Consider the following 17,268-nt stretch of genomic DNA (forward strand, 5'->3'; position numbering starts at 1 on the left):
TTATGCATTTATCATTTCATTATCCTAATGTATGGAAAGTGGGACAAATAAATGCATCTGACAATGCATTTGGTTTATTATTTTTTGTTATGATTTGAACCTTGTCCACTTCCCAGCGTATCTCCCACTACATATCAAATGTATTTGTCTTATCAAATGACTTGCATGTTTCTGACCAAATTCAGGCCTTTAAAAAACTTCTGTGCCTTTGTCTAAACTGTTCCCTCTGCCTGGAATGCCCTTCTCGTCTCCACTTGTCTATCTCCTCCTCATTCTTCAGGACTCCATTTCAACATCACCTCTTCAGACAAGCATTCTTTAGATTGTTTCATGCATGGCTCTCCCCTCTTTCCTCTGGGGTACCACACCGCCCTGTGCATACCTCTGTCACCCGATTTGATATGTGGTATTCTAATTTTCTGTTCACTTGCCAGGTGCACTAAGCTGTGACTCTTTGCAAGCATGGTCTATCTTCTGTAGTTTTGTTTCTGTTTTTCAGCACCTCGCCAAGTCTATACAGAGTGTGGACTCAGTGTGCAGTTATGACTTGGAGTAAATATATTCACATATATCATGAAGGCACATCTCTGGTGGCTCAGCAGTAAAGAATCCTCCTGCCAGTGCCTGTCAATGCAGGAGATATGGGTTCAATCCCTAGTCCAGGAAGATCCCCTGGAGAAGGAAATGGCAACCCACTCCAGTATTTTGCCTGGAAAATCCCATGGACAGAGGAGAGAGGAGGCTACAGTCCACAGGGTTGCAAAGAGCTGGACATGACTTAGCAACTAAATGACAACATATCATGTTGGTATTTTGTAACTTCCCCAGTTCCTATGTTCCTGTATAGACACACATACGTAATATTCTCACTGCATTCTGGTGTGTGGAAACTTCGAGTAGCCTCATTGTGGTTTTGTTTTAGCTGTTGAAACTCAAGGTCATGATCTGGCAGATGGGACTATGAGAAGAATGCACTCCACATTAAGTCCTGCTGTCCTTGAGTCCAGAATATGCTTGTAGACCTTTCCTAGTGAAACATCAGGGTGCTTCATATTAGGACTATGGGAATGAGTTTGTGTTAAACAAGAATATGGAAATATGAAGGAAGGCAAAGAATGAGGGTCAGACAATGCAGTAGAATCGAGGCTGGAAGCCGGAGCCATGGAAGAATCCTGTCTGGCCACTGTAGACTGTGGTGTAGGTCCAGTGCAGAGGAGTGGGCATCTGGCTTTCACTCCTCATTTGCCCCCCCTCATCCTCTCTATGCTCATTACTTGGTTCCCTTTGACAGAACATGGGAGGCAGACATGGATTGCTAGGTAGCAGGCTTTTACAACAATGATTTCATTCCATTTTGCAGTTTCTCTCAAAATGGCTGATTTATTTTCCTCCCATGGGTGCATTATGTATGTGTTGTTTTGTGAGATCAGTGAATTCACACAGGCCCTCCACGCTTTTGTCCCCCAACCCCAGCCATGCTGTGCAATGCAGCAGCTAAGAAGAGCAGAGAGCCACGCTGGGCACAAATCCCACCTGGTTTCCTTCAAAACAAGCTACTGGTTTGCAACAAACTACCGGATGGCGATAAAAAAGGTTCTTACCTGTTTACTTAATGGGTGACTGGCCCCTTTGCTTTTATTTAGCCATCTGTTCTGATCTATGTCCCTTTAAACTTGTGAGATCCATCACCTCATTTAAGCTGTTACCTTGACACATTGCAATGTTGTGGACATAATGTTCCCACAGAGGAACAAATTAAAACAGTTTTTCATGATTAGAAGGTTAAATGAGGGAAGGCTGTGGTAGTAAGTAGTGAGATAAGGGGTTCTAAGGAAGCAGAACTCAAGGGACTTTCAGGTGATTGGAAAATTAGGCTGGCTAGACAGGGGGATGGATGGGGCTTTTACAAATTCTGGGAGCTGGGCAAGAGAGAAGACTTCCTTTGGGTGTCTGACTTTGAGGCTTTATTCTGTTGCCCTTTCAGAGACTGTGACCATGGGCCCAGGGAGTATTCAGGGGCCAGCTTTGGGCTTCTTTTCTCCTTTGGGACATTCTGTGAGAAGTAAAAGGAAGCTGACTCTACCAGAAAGTGGCAAGCTAAAAACACAACAGCACCAACAACAAGCATTCAGTCTTCCCCAGAAAGTGATTTGGTTTCCCTTAAGTTTGAAGAAGAGTCAAGGGCAAAGCCCTTCCTTCAGGAAGGAATATTTCATTGTGTCTTCACCCTGGAGAGAAGGCAGTATTGTTCCTAACATCTGTCCTCAGCTCTCTTCTTTCTTCTTACTCTAGACTTGACTTTCTGTCTGACCCCTTGATGACCCATTTGCCCTTGAGAACTAGGACTTAGAAAGTCAAACTCTTTGTCCACTTACTCTCTTAAATCATTTCCTGCCCTGACCACCCTGATTTCTCCTGATATGATTAGTGTTATTGCAACTACCTGAACTCAACATCTGAGGCATCTCTGAATTTTCTGTCTGCCACTTCTATTCAGTCAGAAGCCAAGGTTTCTGTCTTCCACTTAAATTGAGTTTTTCTCATGTCTTTTCTCACCTTTTTACTACCCCCCCGCCCCGCTCCCCCGCCACTGTTCTCACTTCCATTCCTCATTACTTCTGTCCTAGACAACTGAAATAGTCTGCTAACTAGTTGCTGCCTGTGTTTGGTTTTACTCTGCTCCAAAGTGCCTCAAACACTGGCGTCTGATTATGACATAACAGTCACATTTCAAAAATTAAATAATTAAACAAAAAAATCTCCTCAAGTTTTCCATCATCTAACACACTCAGTAGAGACTTAGCTTGGTATCTGAGACAGTCTATAAAGTTATCATCTTTATTTTCAGCTTTTTCTTCTTCTCTGTGTCACAGTAAAACAAAATGCTATGTGGCTATGAATAACCTCATGTTTTCTTGCCTCCTTACTCTGTTCCCTCTTCCTAGAGAACTCTGCTCACACATGTCTAGTGAAAAATGCATGCATTTTATCAAGTTCAAGCACAAATACAGCTCTCCTTTCCCCATGGCAGTCTGATGCAGTTGCTCCTACTCTGCTTTGATGACAAACACATTTAGGGGATGTTCTTACGCTGCTTAATGTGTTTTTTTCCCTACTGTTAGTGTTAGCTTTTTTGAATCTTACTTTTGCATATCCTAAAGCACAAAGTTTCTTGCCTGTAAATGGTGCTGGATAAAGATACAGAATAATGATTTAAAATGAGCCTGGATCTACCAGAATGTGCAAAATCCATTTATTCATTCACACAAATGTTTGTGAGTGCCTACAGTATGTACTGTGCTAAGGACCTAGGATACAGAGCAATATGGCAGAGTGCAGCTCAGTTCTCCAGAAACTCAAAATTACGTGAAAGAAAAGTTATGTAAGGAATTATGCCATAAAAAATGTACAACAGGAGAAGGGCCTTCAAAGTACTGGAGGGGTGGGACTTCTTACCTCTATTAGGGTAGATAGGTTAGGAGTGAGGGGACAATACTGGGGAGGAAAATGAACAGGTAGGAAAGGCTTCCTATGGATGGGAAAGTCTGACTTGGATTTTGAAAGCTGCATAGGAATCACCAAGGATGATAGGAAGGTAAGGAGAAATAGGAATGGGGTGGAAATATAATCCATACTCGGTTTGTTTTCAGAGACTCAGCACATTAGGGCAATCTGGGCATCAAATAATTGTTTCCTGTCTCCAACTGAAATATCCTTTTTCTGAGACTATTTTTGATTGAAAGTCATTCATTCTTCTTCTTTTTTTAATGTTTTGTAGAGAAAGTCTGTGATTGCAGTGAGCTTCATAGCAGCATTTCTCTTCCTGCTGGTGGTGCGCCTTGTAAATGAAGTGAATTTCCCATTGCTACTAAACTGCTTTGGACAACCTGGTGCGAAATGGATACCATTCTCCTATACATACAGGCGGCCCCTTCGAACTCACTATGGATACATAAATGTGAGGACACAAGAGGTAAGACCTCAGAGGGTCACATAGGGTTTGAAGGTGTCCATGGTAACCACTTTTCTTTGGGTGCAAGGTGGCTTCCCATCACTGAACTTCCTCTATGGCCCAGTGAGCTTCTTTGGGTCCCTGACATTTCCTGGTTTCTGATTCTTAGACACTTTCTGACACATATCTAAAGTCTGTTGCCCCCTCCTGCATCAGATCTTCTGATTCGCTGGCTTCATGCGGAGTTGAGGAAGCAATTACTTGTTTTCCTGGTGGTTTGTGGCAGAACATACATATCTTTCCATTTAGAAACTCTGATCAGCAGTCGCCAGCTGGAGAAATGGCTGGCTTTATTTCCTGGAGGTCAGCTGGTTGGGGACAGCTCTTTGTAGAACTGCAAAGAGGCATTTATACTCTTTAAAACTCTATAATCCTTAGACCTGGAGCTAGAAAAGGCCAAGCTGATTTAAAAATTCTCAGTGGCTGCAGAGATAATGGGATTTAAAGAATTTCCAAATTTAAAGGGGTTAAAATCATTCAAATCCTATAATCACTGAACCTCTAAATCTTTGTAGCCCATTGATGGTACAGAAGAGGATGGAGGTATATTGACAAGTAGAAAGTGCACCCTGTGCTAGCATTTTTGCAAGCAACGATTTGTGTCATGGAGTGAAGTAAAAATAAAAAACTTCACAAAATATATGCAGTGTATAGAACTGATAATATAATTGTTTTCACTATTTGTTTCCATGGAGTGCGATGAGTGTGAGATTAATATTCATTGCTGCCAAGTCCAAGCCTTTGGAATTTGTTGGTGACAAAGGTACAAATCACGAGCGTGTCTACATCACTGGAAAGAATTTTGGATCAGATCCCACTGAAAGGGCATTTTTGCAAAAATACTAGAGAAGAGAGTTACCTACATAATGCAAATCCCATCCCAAGAATTATTCTTAGCGTCACTGAGGGATGTTGAAAACTGGCTTTGTCCATCCCGTTTTGTAGGCAATATCATGAATGATTCATTGCTTCTGGTTAATTTGATTCTTTGAAAATTGTTTCTATATATGCATGATTTATAGGCTTTTATTAGACTTTTATAGTTAAAAAGAAAAAGGCACCATTAATAACATATAAATTCTTAGGAGCCTTGCTTGTGTTTATCCTTTAATTGGCTTTGAATTAATTTTTTAAAGTGTCTATTGCTTGAATTTGTTGAATGTCCTAATAAATTGATTACTTATATAAAAATGTATCTCTTAGAGAATAGTTTGTTTCACTTTTGTCTTTTGTTACTTTATTTCAGACTGTCATTTAATATTCTGTAACTCTACTGGATTATGTTAATCATTTCACAAGTGCCTCTCATGGGTAGAAAATGAAACATGTGACTGAACTGTCTCATGAATTACTCTCATAAGAGAAATCTCATCAAATATCAAAGAACCTTTCATTTGTTTATATAATAATAGATTGGATTTTGGAATGTTAAGAAGAAAACTGACCTAGGGCTGCAATTATTTAATTACTCATATTAACTAGCCACTTTTGAAATTCTTTTGGTGTGATTTGTAATACAATGACTTTGCTACAAGATATTGATCATTATTTTGATCCTGTGAAGGTAATTTCTTGATAGGGAACATGATTACTGGAAAGAGTTTTTAGACTACAGATGCACACAGGCATGATTTGAGTACTAGTTCTCACACTTAGAAAAACAAGATCAACTAGCAAGTTATGGAAATGGCAACCCACTCCAATATTCTCTCCTGGAAAATCCCATCTACAGAAGAGCCTGGAGGGCTACAGTCCATGGGGTTGCAAGAGGCGGACACGACTTAGTGACTAAACCACCACAGCAAATTATTATGAGGATTAAATAGGACAAAGTACATGAAGTGCCCAGTTCTAAAGTGATGTTCAATGAATGAATTTCTTTTGCTTGCTTTGTACTTATCAGTTATGTCACAAAATGCCTAGTATGAACAACACCAAAATACAAAAGTTTAGAGTATGAAATGTAAAATTTTAAGGAATCTGGATTCAGGGCAGCAAATAAATGAAAGAGTTCCTAGTCTCATTAGAAATCAAAGTTTTGCAAATTTAAAGCCACAATGAGAAGGAAGAAAAAAGCACAAGGAAGTGAACGCTCACTAAAAATCACATTGACAAAAAGATCAAGAATCTGACAATACCAAGTGTTGGTGATGATGATGTGGAACAATAGAAACTCATATACTAGTAGAGGGAATAATTGCTTTGGCAAAAACAGCTTCCTATTTTCTAGTAAAGGCAAATATATGGATATTCTCAGTTCAGTTCAGTCGCTCAGTCATGTCCGACTCTTGCGACCCCATGAACTGCAGCACACCAGGCCTCCCTGTCCATCACCAACTCCTGGAGTTCACCCAAACTCACGTCCATCGAGTCAGTGATGCCATCCAGCCATCTTATCCTCTTTCATCATTTCCTCCCCTTCTCCTCCTGCCCCCAATCCCTCCCAGCATCAGAGTCTCTTCCAATGAGTCAACTCTTCGCATGAGGTGGCCACAGTACTGGAGTTTCAGCTTTAGCATCATTCCTTCCAAAGAACACCCAGGACTGATCTTCAGAATGGACTGGTTGGATCTCCTTGCAGTCCAAGGGACTCTCAAGAGGCTTCTCCAATACCACAGTTCAAAAGCATCAATTCTTCAGCGCTCAGCTTTCTTCACAGTCCAACTCTCACATCCATACATGACCACTGGAAAAACCATAGCCTTGACTAGACGATCTTTGTTAGCAAAGTAATGTCTCTGCTTTTGAATATGCTATCTAGGTTGGTCATAACTTTCCTTCCAAGGAGTAAGCGTCTTTTAATTTCACGGCTGCAGTCACCATCTGCAGTGATTTTGGAGCCCCCAAAATAAAATCAGCCACTGTTTCCACTGTTTCCCCATCTATTTGCCACGAAGTGATGGGACCAGAAGTCATGATCTTCATTTTCTGAATGTTGAGCTTTAAGTCAACTTTTTCACTCTCCTCTTTCACTTTCATCAAGAGGCTTTTTAGTTCTTCTTCACTTTCTGCCATAAGGGTGGTGTCACATCCCAGCATTTCTAATCATCCATGTATTCACTTGAGACATGCATGAACACATATAGTGGGAGGCATAGATGACATGTATAACAGCAATATTCTAGAACCTGGACATGTCTCTTAGTAGGAAAATGGTTAAATGCGTGGTATTCCATCCAATGGAGTACCACACATCAATGGAAATGAGGAAATTGCAGCTATATGTGACAACATGTGGGCTACCCAGGTGGCGCTAGTGGTTAAGAACCTGCCTGCAACCGCAGGAAACCTAAGAGATGAAGGTTTGATCCCTGGGTCATGAAGGTTCCCTGGAGGAGGGCATGAGAATCCACTCCAGTATCCTCTCCTGGAGAATCCCATGGACAGAGGAGCCTGGCAGGCTACAGTTCATAAAGTCGCAAAGTCAGACACAACTGAAGTGACTTAGCATGGATGCACATGACAACATGTATGGATTTAGAAAAGCATAATTTTGAGCAAAAGATGCAAAAATAAAAGAACACAAACAGTGTGATTCAATTTATAGATCACAGGAAGACTTTAAGGGAGATGTTTCAGAATGCTGAAACATCAGTGCAAGTAATAAGCAGAAAATTTTGCATGGAAGCTGAACAACAATGTATAACACCCCAAAAGAATGACAGATTTACCTCTGAATTCTGATAGTTGTAAGGCTAAATTGGGAGGAAAACAAAATTTGGTGGTTCTTTACCTCCATCCTCGTTATTTCATCTTTCTCAAAATTCTCCTCTTCCCACTGCATGTCTGCATTCTCTTACTCCCGAATGCTCTGTGCCTGGGTCCTTACCAAATAATGGCTTTAAGTGCAGGTCTTCCCAGAGATAGTTACATTAGACTATTAGACTCAGAAAGAAAATTCTTCAGGAGTCTAAGTAATACAGTAAAAATGGTAAGTGGTAGATTTGATGTTCTGGGGCAAATAGCTATATTAGTGGCCCTTGAATTTTGTTTCAAAGGTAACCACACACTCCTGTGTTCCTGTTCACTCAGTTCTAGTCTGGAAAAAGAGTCAATGGCTATGGCTGAGCTGAGTGGTCAACAAGATGATCTATTTATTTCAAGGTCTTGGTCCTTGAGGTTTTCTCAGAAGTTTCTCAGAAGAAAGCACATGCATTCTAGACACCACCAGATGTCCAAGAATTTTTTTGAACATGTAGACTTGCCAGCAATGATTTCCAGACTCAGAGCAGCTGCAAACATCACATTGTCAATGATGGTTTTATTGCCCAGTGTTTCAGTTGAATCAGACATTACTGCCACTAGACTAAGATTTTATGAGCAGAAATGTTTACAAGAAAGGATGTCTCTCCACTACTGTCTAAATAAAGATGTGGGATGGGACTGGCAGAATTAGGCTGAAGATTTTGTGGACACCAGAGAGCTGAGTTGCTTGGGAGCAAGCTGTGATTCTTTCGTTATCTTTAAAAGTGAGCTGAGTTCTGGTCCTTTAGGCTTGGCACAAGTAGAAGAATAAGTTGTCTCATGAATCTGTGACAATCTGTCATGAAGAACCCTCATATGGTAAATTATACCCAGTTGGAGCTTGGCTTCATTTGATCAACTCACATAGTTTTTGAACAATCTATTCCCCAAGGAAGTACAAGAAGTAACAGTACAAAGAACACGAGAGAAAAATAGATGGACTTGCTTATATTTCATATGTTGTTGCTCAGTTGCTAAGTTTTGTCTGACTTGTTGTGACCCATGGACTGCAGCATGCCAGCCTTCCCTGTCCTTCACTATCTCTCAGAGTTTGCTCAAACTCCATTGAGTCACTGATGTTATCCAGCCATCACATTTCATATGGTTGGAGTATTTTCTTTTTCTTGTCTAGATCCATAAAAAGGAATATGTAGTGAAAATTATGAGGGCCAGTCTAGAGGAGATAAATGGAAAGAATTTAAATACGCATCCCACCGTAATAATGACAGTCTAAATATTGGCTCCCATCTTTTGCCCTGTCTCCCTTCCCTTTCTTAATATAGGCTAAAGTTCTTCTATTTGGGGAATGAGAAATCTTGAGAAGCAGGGTAACAAAATGAGTGTCAGCTAACCTGGTGAGTGATGAAATTCAGGAAGTCCCTGCTGGCCAGAGAACCCAGAATTCCTCATCAATACTTGTTTGAGCTGACAACCAGCAAGAGGCAGTGCCATCCTGAAGCTGAGACTGTGAAAGATTTAGATTTTCAATAGGTCCTATAGCTCCCGTGTGTCCCACCCCCACTTTAATCCCTGACCCCCAAGCTGCTCACACTGGCCCTCTCATGTCACTACTGATGAATAATGCAACCTTCTATTTTAATAGGACCGAATTTGAGAAACTCCACGTATAGCTTTATGGCAGTTCCTGAATTATCATTTGACCTTGGACATAGCAAAAAGCATAAAACACCCATATGTGTTTCAAAAAGACACATCTATGCTTGTCAGTATCATGTGAATTCTCCTTTCTCCTTAATGCAGATTTTAATGATTTGTTTTGTGGCAGAATAAAAGATATAAAAGACTAAGGGACTGCAGGGCTTGGTTACAAGTAATCATTGTTTCTCCCTGTTGAGATCATGGCAGATCTGGAGGAAAGAGAGGAAAATGAACTCTAGGCTAGATTCTGTTTGCAATCTCCAGAGCATGGAATCTGTTGTCTTTTTGGTTGGTGACCTGATGTGAAGACATTGCTCAGAGCAAGCAACCTGCAACGTATTTGCATTAACTACTAAATAAGAGAGACAAGCTCTGGGGATCAATAGGATGCCACAGCCAGATCTTCCTGGTAATGGGGAGGAGGGTGACAGGTGTCTCCTTTAGATCTGATAAGAGAGTCCTAACACACTAGAACTGCAGAGGATTTCTAGTGTTTGGGGAAGAATGCCCATTCAGATGGTGCTAAAGATGCACTAAGTGAAGAGGCACAGGATTTCTAGAACATAGCAATCAAGTTGTAGGGCTGTATATTGATTTAACAATTTAATGAGGCCGAAATATGTCTCTTTAAAAAAGGAGGACATTTTAAAACCTCAGCTAGACTAAATAAGAATACATAGGATCAGTTGCTATGACAGGCCGTACTAGCCTAATTAAAGATGTGCATACCATATTGATGTTGTAATAGAATTTCCCAAATTGTGGTTATAGTGACAATTAAGAAACAGAGCTGACTTTCTTGGCAATAAAAGCACACACTCTACACATTCAAATAAATGTACACATGTAACTAAAGCTGACACGAATAGGCTTTCTGTTTTTGGGAATATGAGCTTTGGATTTTACATAAGTATACTGAGAGCAATTATATGCAAATATATGTTCCAGAAGTTTAAAACTCATCAATTTAATTGTTAATTAAAATCTGAACATTCCATTTGTATAACCGTAAAGTAAAATAACTTTCAACTATTAGATTGTTATAGAAAAGGAAACAACTAAATTAACATACAGCAAAGATGACTTCTTTGGCATGTGCATATTGAATTTGTCGTTTGGAAGATAATTTATCTTTTTCCTAAGTATGAGGACATATATTTATTGAGTGGAAAAAAGATTATGTTTCCTACTCTGGTTGTGAAATAGCAGCTCCCAAACAGTGGCTGATCTCAAGGCAATCTCAAGGGCACCACTGCCAAAGGAGAGGGACAGACCTTGCTGTGGGTTATAATTCTAGGAGGCATTGTTGGGGAGCTGAGACACATGCATAGGCTAAGGATTTGGATGGGACAGAGAAGAGAAAGCAGAGCTAAAGCAGAAGGTCTGACAGTAAATCGTCCATGTTCCTTCAGCTCCCACCACTCCCAACAGGCCAAGAGCTCTACGCAGAAGCCACAGTGAGCTCATGTTTGCACTAGGAATCCCCACCACCTCACACTCTGGTTCCCTTACCCTTAGTTCTTACCTTCCAGCTCCCCATATTTTTTGGTTGGTTATGCAGTCTTGGAGTATTCATATCTTGGTCCTGATGCCACAAAAAGTACATATAAGGTCACTTTTAATAATTCTTCATTCTGTGTACCCCTGACTTGGATATGGCACCCCATGCCCATGGGGCCCCTGAGATGCTACTATAGGTCTGCATGATTCTCTGACTTTCCAAAAAAGGAAATCAGACACATGTAGGGGCAGTAAGTAGGCCAATCTGCCTGGAATGCATTTTACTGTTGGGGATAGAAGATAGAGGTTACATTCACTGGGTAATTATGATCTGGGCATGTAAATGGAATCCCCGGAAAAGGAAAAACTATACTCTTACTTGCGAAACAGTAATATGTGTGTACAATTTATGCATTCATCTATATTCATGAACTAGTATATACAGATATACAAAAAATATATATTGACATATATAAGGACAGGATAAGTCACAAGACTTTCTTAAAGACAAACATACATAGACTATATACATATAACTATATTACATAATAAAATGATTAATGTATATAATTCCCCGATTAAGTGTATGTAGTGCCTTTTATGTTTGCCACTGTCCCTTCGTTACAGAAACAATCCCTTCACTTCTGACTACAGTGGTGAGCAGAAAATTCAGACCAGTGTTGGACGGATGCTCTGCGGGTTTAAGGGGTGGACACGTGGTCCCAGATGAGCCATTCTTAACCCTTCCAAAAGCTTATTGTTCTTCTGTGTAATGCTGTGAGAAAGACGCTCTTTTCTTTTGGGAAAAGAGATGCTGAGATAAGATGCTCTGGCTGTCAGTGGCTGTGTTCCCTGGAGTGAATGAGACCAAGACATTGAGAGAAGCAGAGCTCAAGCAAGGGCCTGGACAGAACTCTAGTACCGAGACCAGCCGTTCTTGAAGCCAGCCTACCCTCTTTTGTGGTTTGAGTGTGAAGCCAGTAAATTCCTGCCTTTCACGTCTGCAGGTGTAGGTTATGTTTTGGTCATCCACAACCAAAAGAGTCTAGCTGGTACCTACATTATATGTGATAATTGTTTTACAGCAACAGAAACCAAACATTGTGAAACTCACCTTTCAAGAAGGGGTTGCCTGGAGAATGTGAGGATCTATCCTTGCAAGCCCATACTCCAAGCCTGCTGGGAGGCTGAGCATAAGAAGAAATATCTGTCAGTCCATCAGTCGGTTCAGGTGTCCACAGAGATGCACACTGTATGTCTCCCTGATCAGGGACATGTGTTTAGGAAATTAGCTTGTGCTTTTGAGGGAGAAGTGTGAAGCTCACAACTTCCCCAGATTGTAAAGCCAAAAAATGGCCCAATAAGGCTCATTATTTACTGAATTTCTAGTCTTACTCAACTGATTAATCATATATTTTTATTATAATTATTCAGATGAAATCTTCCTTATTCTAAGAGACATCATCAGTCTAAACATTGATTTTCACTTTACAAATCATATCTGCTATTGAGGAAAGATCCAGTGTTATCATGGTTTTCAATGTAGTCATTGATTCCCCAGGAAGATAAAAGGGAATTTTATTCATTATCCTATCTTAAATAGAAAAATGCCATTTGCCAATTGTCATGTTAACAGTCTTGAAACAGGCTTATCAGGAATTCAAATATCAAATTGCCTCATTCATGACATGCAAAGAAAAACATAGGAGGGTAGCCACAGAGACCACTCTGAATTTAAAGTTGAAAAAGATCATAGAACTGGGGCTCCAATGGTAAGAATTTTTGTTCATCTTTTCTCCAGCTAATTGCCTGAGGGAGTGACCAGCACAAAACTATTCATCAAGTGGAAGTTGAGTCAACGAATATTGAGTACGTCCTTGTTCAGTTCCAGACAATGCGCTAAGGATCAACAATGAACTCTATTTAAAAAAGGAATTAAGATTGGAGTTCACTAAGGAAGAAGCTGGAGGAGGACATGGCAACCCACTCCAGTATTCTTGCCTGGAGAATCCCATGGACAAAGAAGCCTGGTGGGCTATGGTCCATAGGGTTGCAAAGAGTCAGACACAACTGAATGACTTAGCATGCATGCACACACAAGGAAGAGAACCAAATAGGTTTGATATGATCATAAGTACCTTGGAACAACACTACCTAGATAGCACTGACATTTCAGCATAACAAATTTATTCTGTTGCTGTTAAGAATAGATAGCATTCGAGTCATTTCAACTAAGCAATTGTATTCAATGTTTGGAAGATAATTTGTCACTAAGTAGATGGCATCAAATTGTGATTTCTCATTTTCCAGAGACTTATTTACAAAAGAAAAATATTCATTAAGTAATTTTTATTTCAAAAGTAACTATATAATGCCTATATCAAATATTATTACACAAGGCTTGGAAAGTGGTATACCTGGTTAATGAAAAATCTGGCTAATAGAATATTTTAAGTATTTAATAAATAGATTGTTTATTTAAAAGAAAAATGAAATTAAAGGTTCTGGTCTGGCAACATGGTAGACTAAGAAAACCTGACAACTCTGCTATAACACAAGGACGTGTTGGATAAAATATAAATTATTATTTAATGCTCAGCTGGCTTTGCTAGAAAGAAGGGAAATCGTCTGGCACCAGAAACTGAGAAGTAATGGAAAGAGAGATATAAGCAGGAAAACTGATGGTATTGTTTCCTGGGAGTTTATCAGCATCAGTGACTGAGGGGATGGGTAATATCCACCCTATAGGTTGGAGGGCAGGGCCTGGGTCCAGCAAAGGCAGAGAGTGAGAATCCCTTCCTCCCTTCCAACCTGAAGCTGGGCCCTTAACAAGCTTTCCCTAAGTGAAAGGGTGGGCTAGTAAGGAAATCCTGAAAACTGGCACAGGTAACAGATAAGGAAGCTTATTTATATCTTTGGCCTTTAGATAACAAAAAGTTATTCCTGGAAATGCGAAATGCCAGTCCTGAATGCTAGTGGGTCTTTTAATTTTACAAGTTGGTCCCTAGATGGTAATAAATTGAGGCTGAAGGAACTGGGACTCCTCTAGAGTCCAGCCACAAGGGATGTTAGAATCCACTTAAAAAAATTATAAGGAATTGGTCTATTTGTTGTGATGATTCACTTGCTTGGCTTTAGAAAACGTGACTGCTTGACTACAGTGTGTTTCCCTGTGCCCAGTCGTGTTTCATAATATATTGCACATTTGCGCTATCGTCCTCCTCAACTGAAGAATTCTGAATTCCAAAATATACCTAGTCAAAAGGGTTTGGGGTAAGGAATCATGGGCCTGTGTACTTAAATACTTCGCATACCATTATCTTTTAGCCCTTACAAACTACACACTATTTCATTGATTTAACTCATTGTCCAAGGCCCTAAATTGGTGATGCTATGCCTGTGACTTTGGTTATCCTGTGAGGGCAAAGGAAGAGAAGAAGATTGATTGTGTCAGCAAATTCCATTAAATTGTTTCATGGAGGCTTCCTCTGCTCAAGTCAGAAAACTCATTGGATCACACTTGCTGAAGCCACTATATGCTGGACACTATGCTAGGCTCTGGAATTGTAGAGAAGAAAACACTTAGTCTAAAAAAAATACAGACTAATTTTTGTTAATGTGAAATGGTAATAAGCCAGATAGAGTAGTATATGCCGAGGATTATTTTAACTCTAAATGTAGACATAGAAAAACGGTTTGAAGATAGTGCCTCAAAATATTAACTTTAGTGGTCTATGGAATCTGCCTGCAAGAGACACACTTCAATCACTGGATGGGGACGATCCCCCAGAGAAGGACATGAAAATCCACTCCAGTATTCCTGCCTGGGAAATTCCGGGGACAGATGAACCTGGTGGGCTTTAGTTCATGGGGTCACAAAGAGTCAGACACGACTGGGCAACTGAGGACTGCAGCACTGTCTGAAGTGTTACATTTTAGGTGACCTTTTACTTAAACGCATTTTCTAGTTTTTATACAATAAGCATGTGTTAGGGGAGCCTGGTGAGCTGCCGTCTGTGGGATCGCACAGAGTTGGACACGACTGAAGCGACTTAGCAGCAACAGCAGCATACTTGCTACAACAAATTATTAGAATTAAGTAGTTTATTTTTTAAGCAGTATCTTTCCATGAAACACTGTGTCTATCAAGAAATAGAGTTTAAATGTCTAGATAAATATATTACTTAGAGCAATTTTAGAAGTGAATATTCGTTTACTCCTTTGTGGGTAGCTTATAGTGACTTGCTTCCAAAAACATGGAAAGGGAGAAAAAAGTAATTTTATAGTGGAGAAACCTCACAAACACTACCTCAGCCAGGTGATCAAGGTCAGCAGTGATAAATCATGCTGGTAGCATGTTCCCTTAGGAGGATATGATGAAAATGGCACTTTGCCTCTGTGGTCTTCTATCTCCAAACCTGTAAACCCTAGCTAATGAGAAAAATCTAGGGCGGGGGGGGGGGGGAAACAGAAGGAAAATCTGAAAAACTACCAAAGCCAAGAGGATTCTAAGAAGATATGTCTACTAACTGTAATGTGGTACCCTGGATGGGCTCTTGAAACAGAAAAAGTGCATTACGTCAAAACTAAGGAGATATCAATCAAGAGTGAACTTTAGTTAGTGGTAATTTACCAATATTGTTTCATTCACTGTAACAAATCTATCATACCAAAATATCATTTTGATAATAGGGGAATCTGGATGTGGGGTGTATGGGAATTCTACATTGCCCTCTCATTTTCTATAAATCTAAAACTGTTCTAAGATAAGATAATTATTTTAAAAAGTGGATTTAGGTTTTTGACGTGTGTGTCTGGAAGGTCAGAATTGTCATTAACTGAGATAGAGGAAGCCCACAGAAAGAACGGTTGAAAATAGTTTAAAATATAAACTAGTCCAGCTCCATAGAGAAGGGCTGCATAAGACAAATGCATTGCAAATACATCATTGTTTTAATTTTGCATACTGAACACAATATACTTTCAGAAAAAAATTAGTATTATATTAATAGAAATAATTCCTGCCTTCTCAAAAAGTTTATGAAATATAAGTTCTTCAAGTATTCCCCCAAGAGTACATGTGGAGGTCAGTGTGAGCTTTTAAATTCCTTCTAGCTGTACTCATACACTTGAGCAGTTTATTATACAGCAAACCACTTTTTGGCAATGTAAATTATTTATGGAATTCCTGGGAAGAAAAGGTACAAAGTAAACAACTTTTTGGTGGATCCATATGGTATTATATTTTGCCAATAATTCTTTCTAATAAAGTTTAGTAATATTTGCTAGATTGAGAACACTTAGCTATCATTTACTTACTTTTCCCAAAGCTCACGGGACAATGTTTTCAGCATGTCCCCAAAGGATGGTAACTGTAACATAACAACAGTAATAATAGAGATGTTACAAGTGATAATAAACCAACACACATGGCACTTACTAGGTATCAGACATTGTTCTAAATGCTTTCAGATCAGTTCAGTTCAGTCGCTCAGTCGTGTCCGACTCTGCGACCCCATGAATTGCAGCACGCCAGGCCTCCCTGTCCATCACTAACTCCGGGAGTTCACTCACATTCATGTCCATCGAGCCATCTCATCCTCTGTCCTCTCCTTCTCCTCCTGCTCCCAGTTCCTCCCAGCATCAAAGTCTTTTCCAGTGAGTCAACTCTTCACATGAGGTGGCCAAAGTACTGGAGTTTCAGCTTTAGCATCATTCCTTCCAAAGAAATCCCAGGGCTGATCTCCTTCAGAATGGACTGGTTGGATCTCCTTGCAGTCCAAGGGACTAACAAGAGTCTTCTCCAATACCACAGTTCAGAAGCATCAATTCTTCAGTGCTCAGCTTTCTTCACAGTCCAACTCTCACATCCAAACATGACTACTGGAAAAACCATAGCCTTGACTAGATGGACCTTAGTCGGCCAAGTAATGTCTCTGCTTTTGAATATGCTGTCTAGGTTGGTCATAGCTTTTCTTCCAAGGAGTAAGCATCTTTTAATTTCATGGCTGTAGTCACCATCTGCAGTGATTTTGGAGCCCAGAAAGATAAAGTCTGACAGTGTTTCCATTGTTTCCCCATCTATTTCCCATGAAGTGATCGGACTGGATGCCATGATCTTTGTTTTCTGAGTGTTGAGCTTTAAGCCAACTTTTTCACTCTCCTCTGAAATGCTTTACGTATACTAATTTATTTAAGCCTCATAACAATGCTTATTAGAAGCGATTATTATCATCCCATTTTTCAATGAGAAAATGAGAAAAGAAAGGTTAAAAAAGACTTGCCAGAGGTTACATTGTCTTTAAGTGGCATTGCTGAAAGTTGTACCATGGCTCCAGAGTTCCTGCTCTTGA

At 39.9% G+C, this 17,268-nt stretch overlaps 1 protein-coding gene across 4 annotated transcripts in view; it reads left to right on the top strand.

Moving 5' to 3' along the window:
- Nucleotides 1-17,268, top strand: part of ST6GALNAC3 (ST6 N-acetylgalactosaminide alpha-2,6-sialyltransferase 3) — a 635,179-nt gene that overhangs the window by 264,835 nt on the left and 353,076 nt on the right. For 3 of the 4 annotated variants that reach the window (XM_012174000.3, XM_060410903.1, XM_060410895.1), the window contains exon 2: nucleotides 3,779-3,973. In XM_012174000.3, coding sequence (XP_012029390.1) covers nucleotides 3,779-3,973 — 195 coding nt within the window. Of the gene's footprint in view, nucleotides 1-3,778; nucleotides 3,974-17,268 lie in introns of those variants that run through there. The other variant, XM_042249883.2, reaches the window with a different exon arrangement.

This window comes from Ovis aries, chromosome 1, assembly GCF_016772045.2.
Source record: "Ovis aries strain OAR_USU_Benz2616 breed Rambouillet chromosome 1, ARS-UI_Ramb_v3.0, whole genome shotgun sequence".
NCBI lineage: Eukaryota > Metazoa > Chordata > Mammalia > Artiodactyla > Bovidae > Ovis > Ovis aries.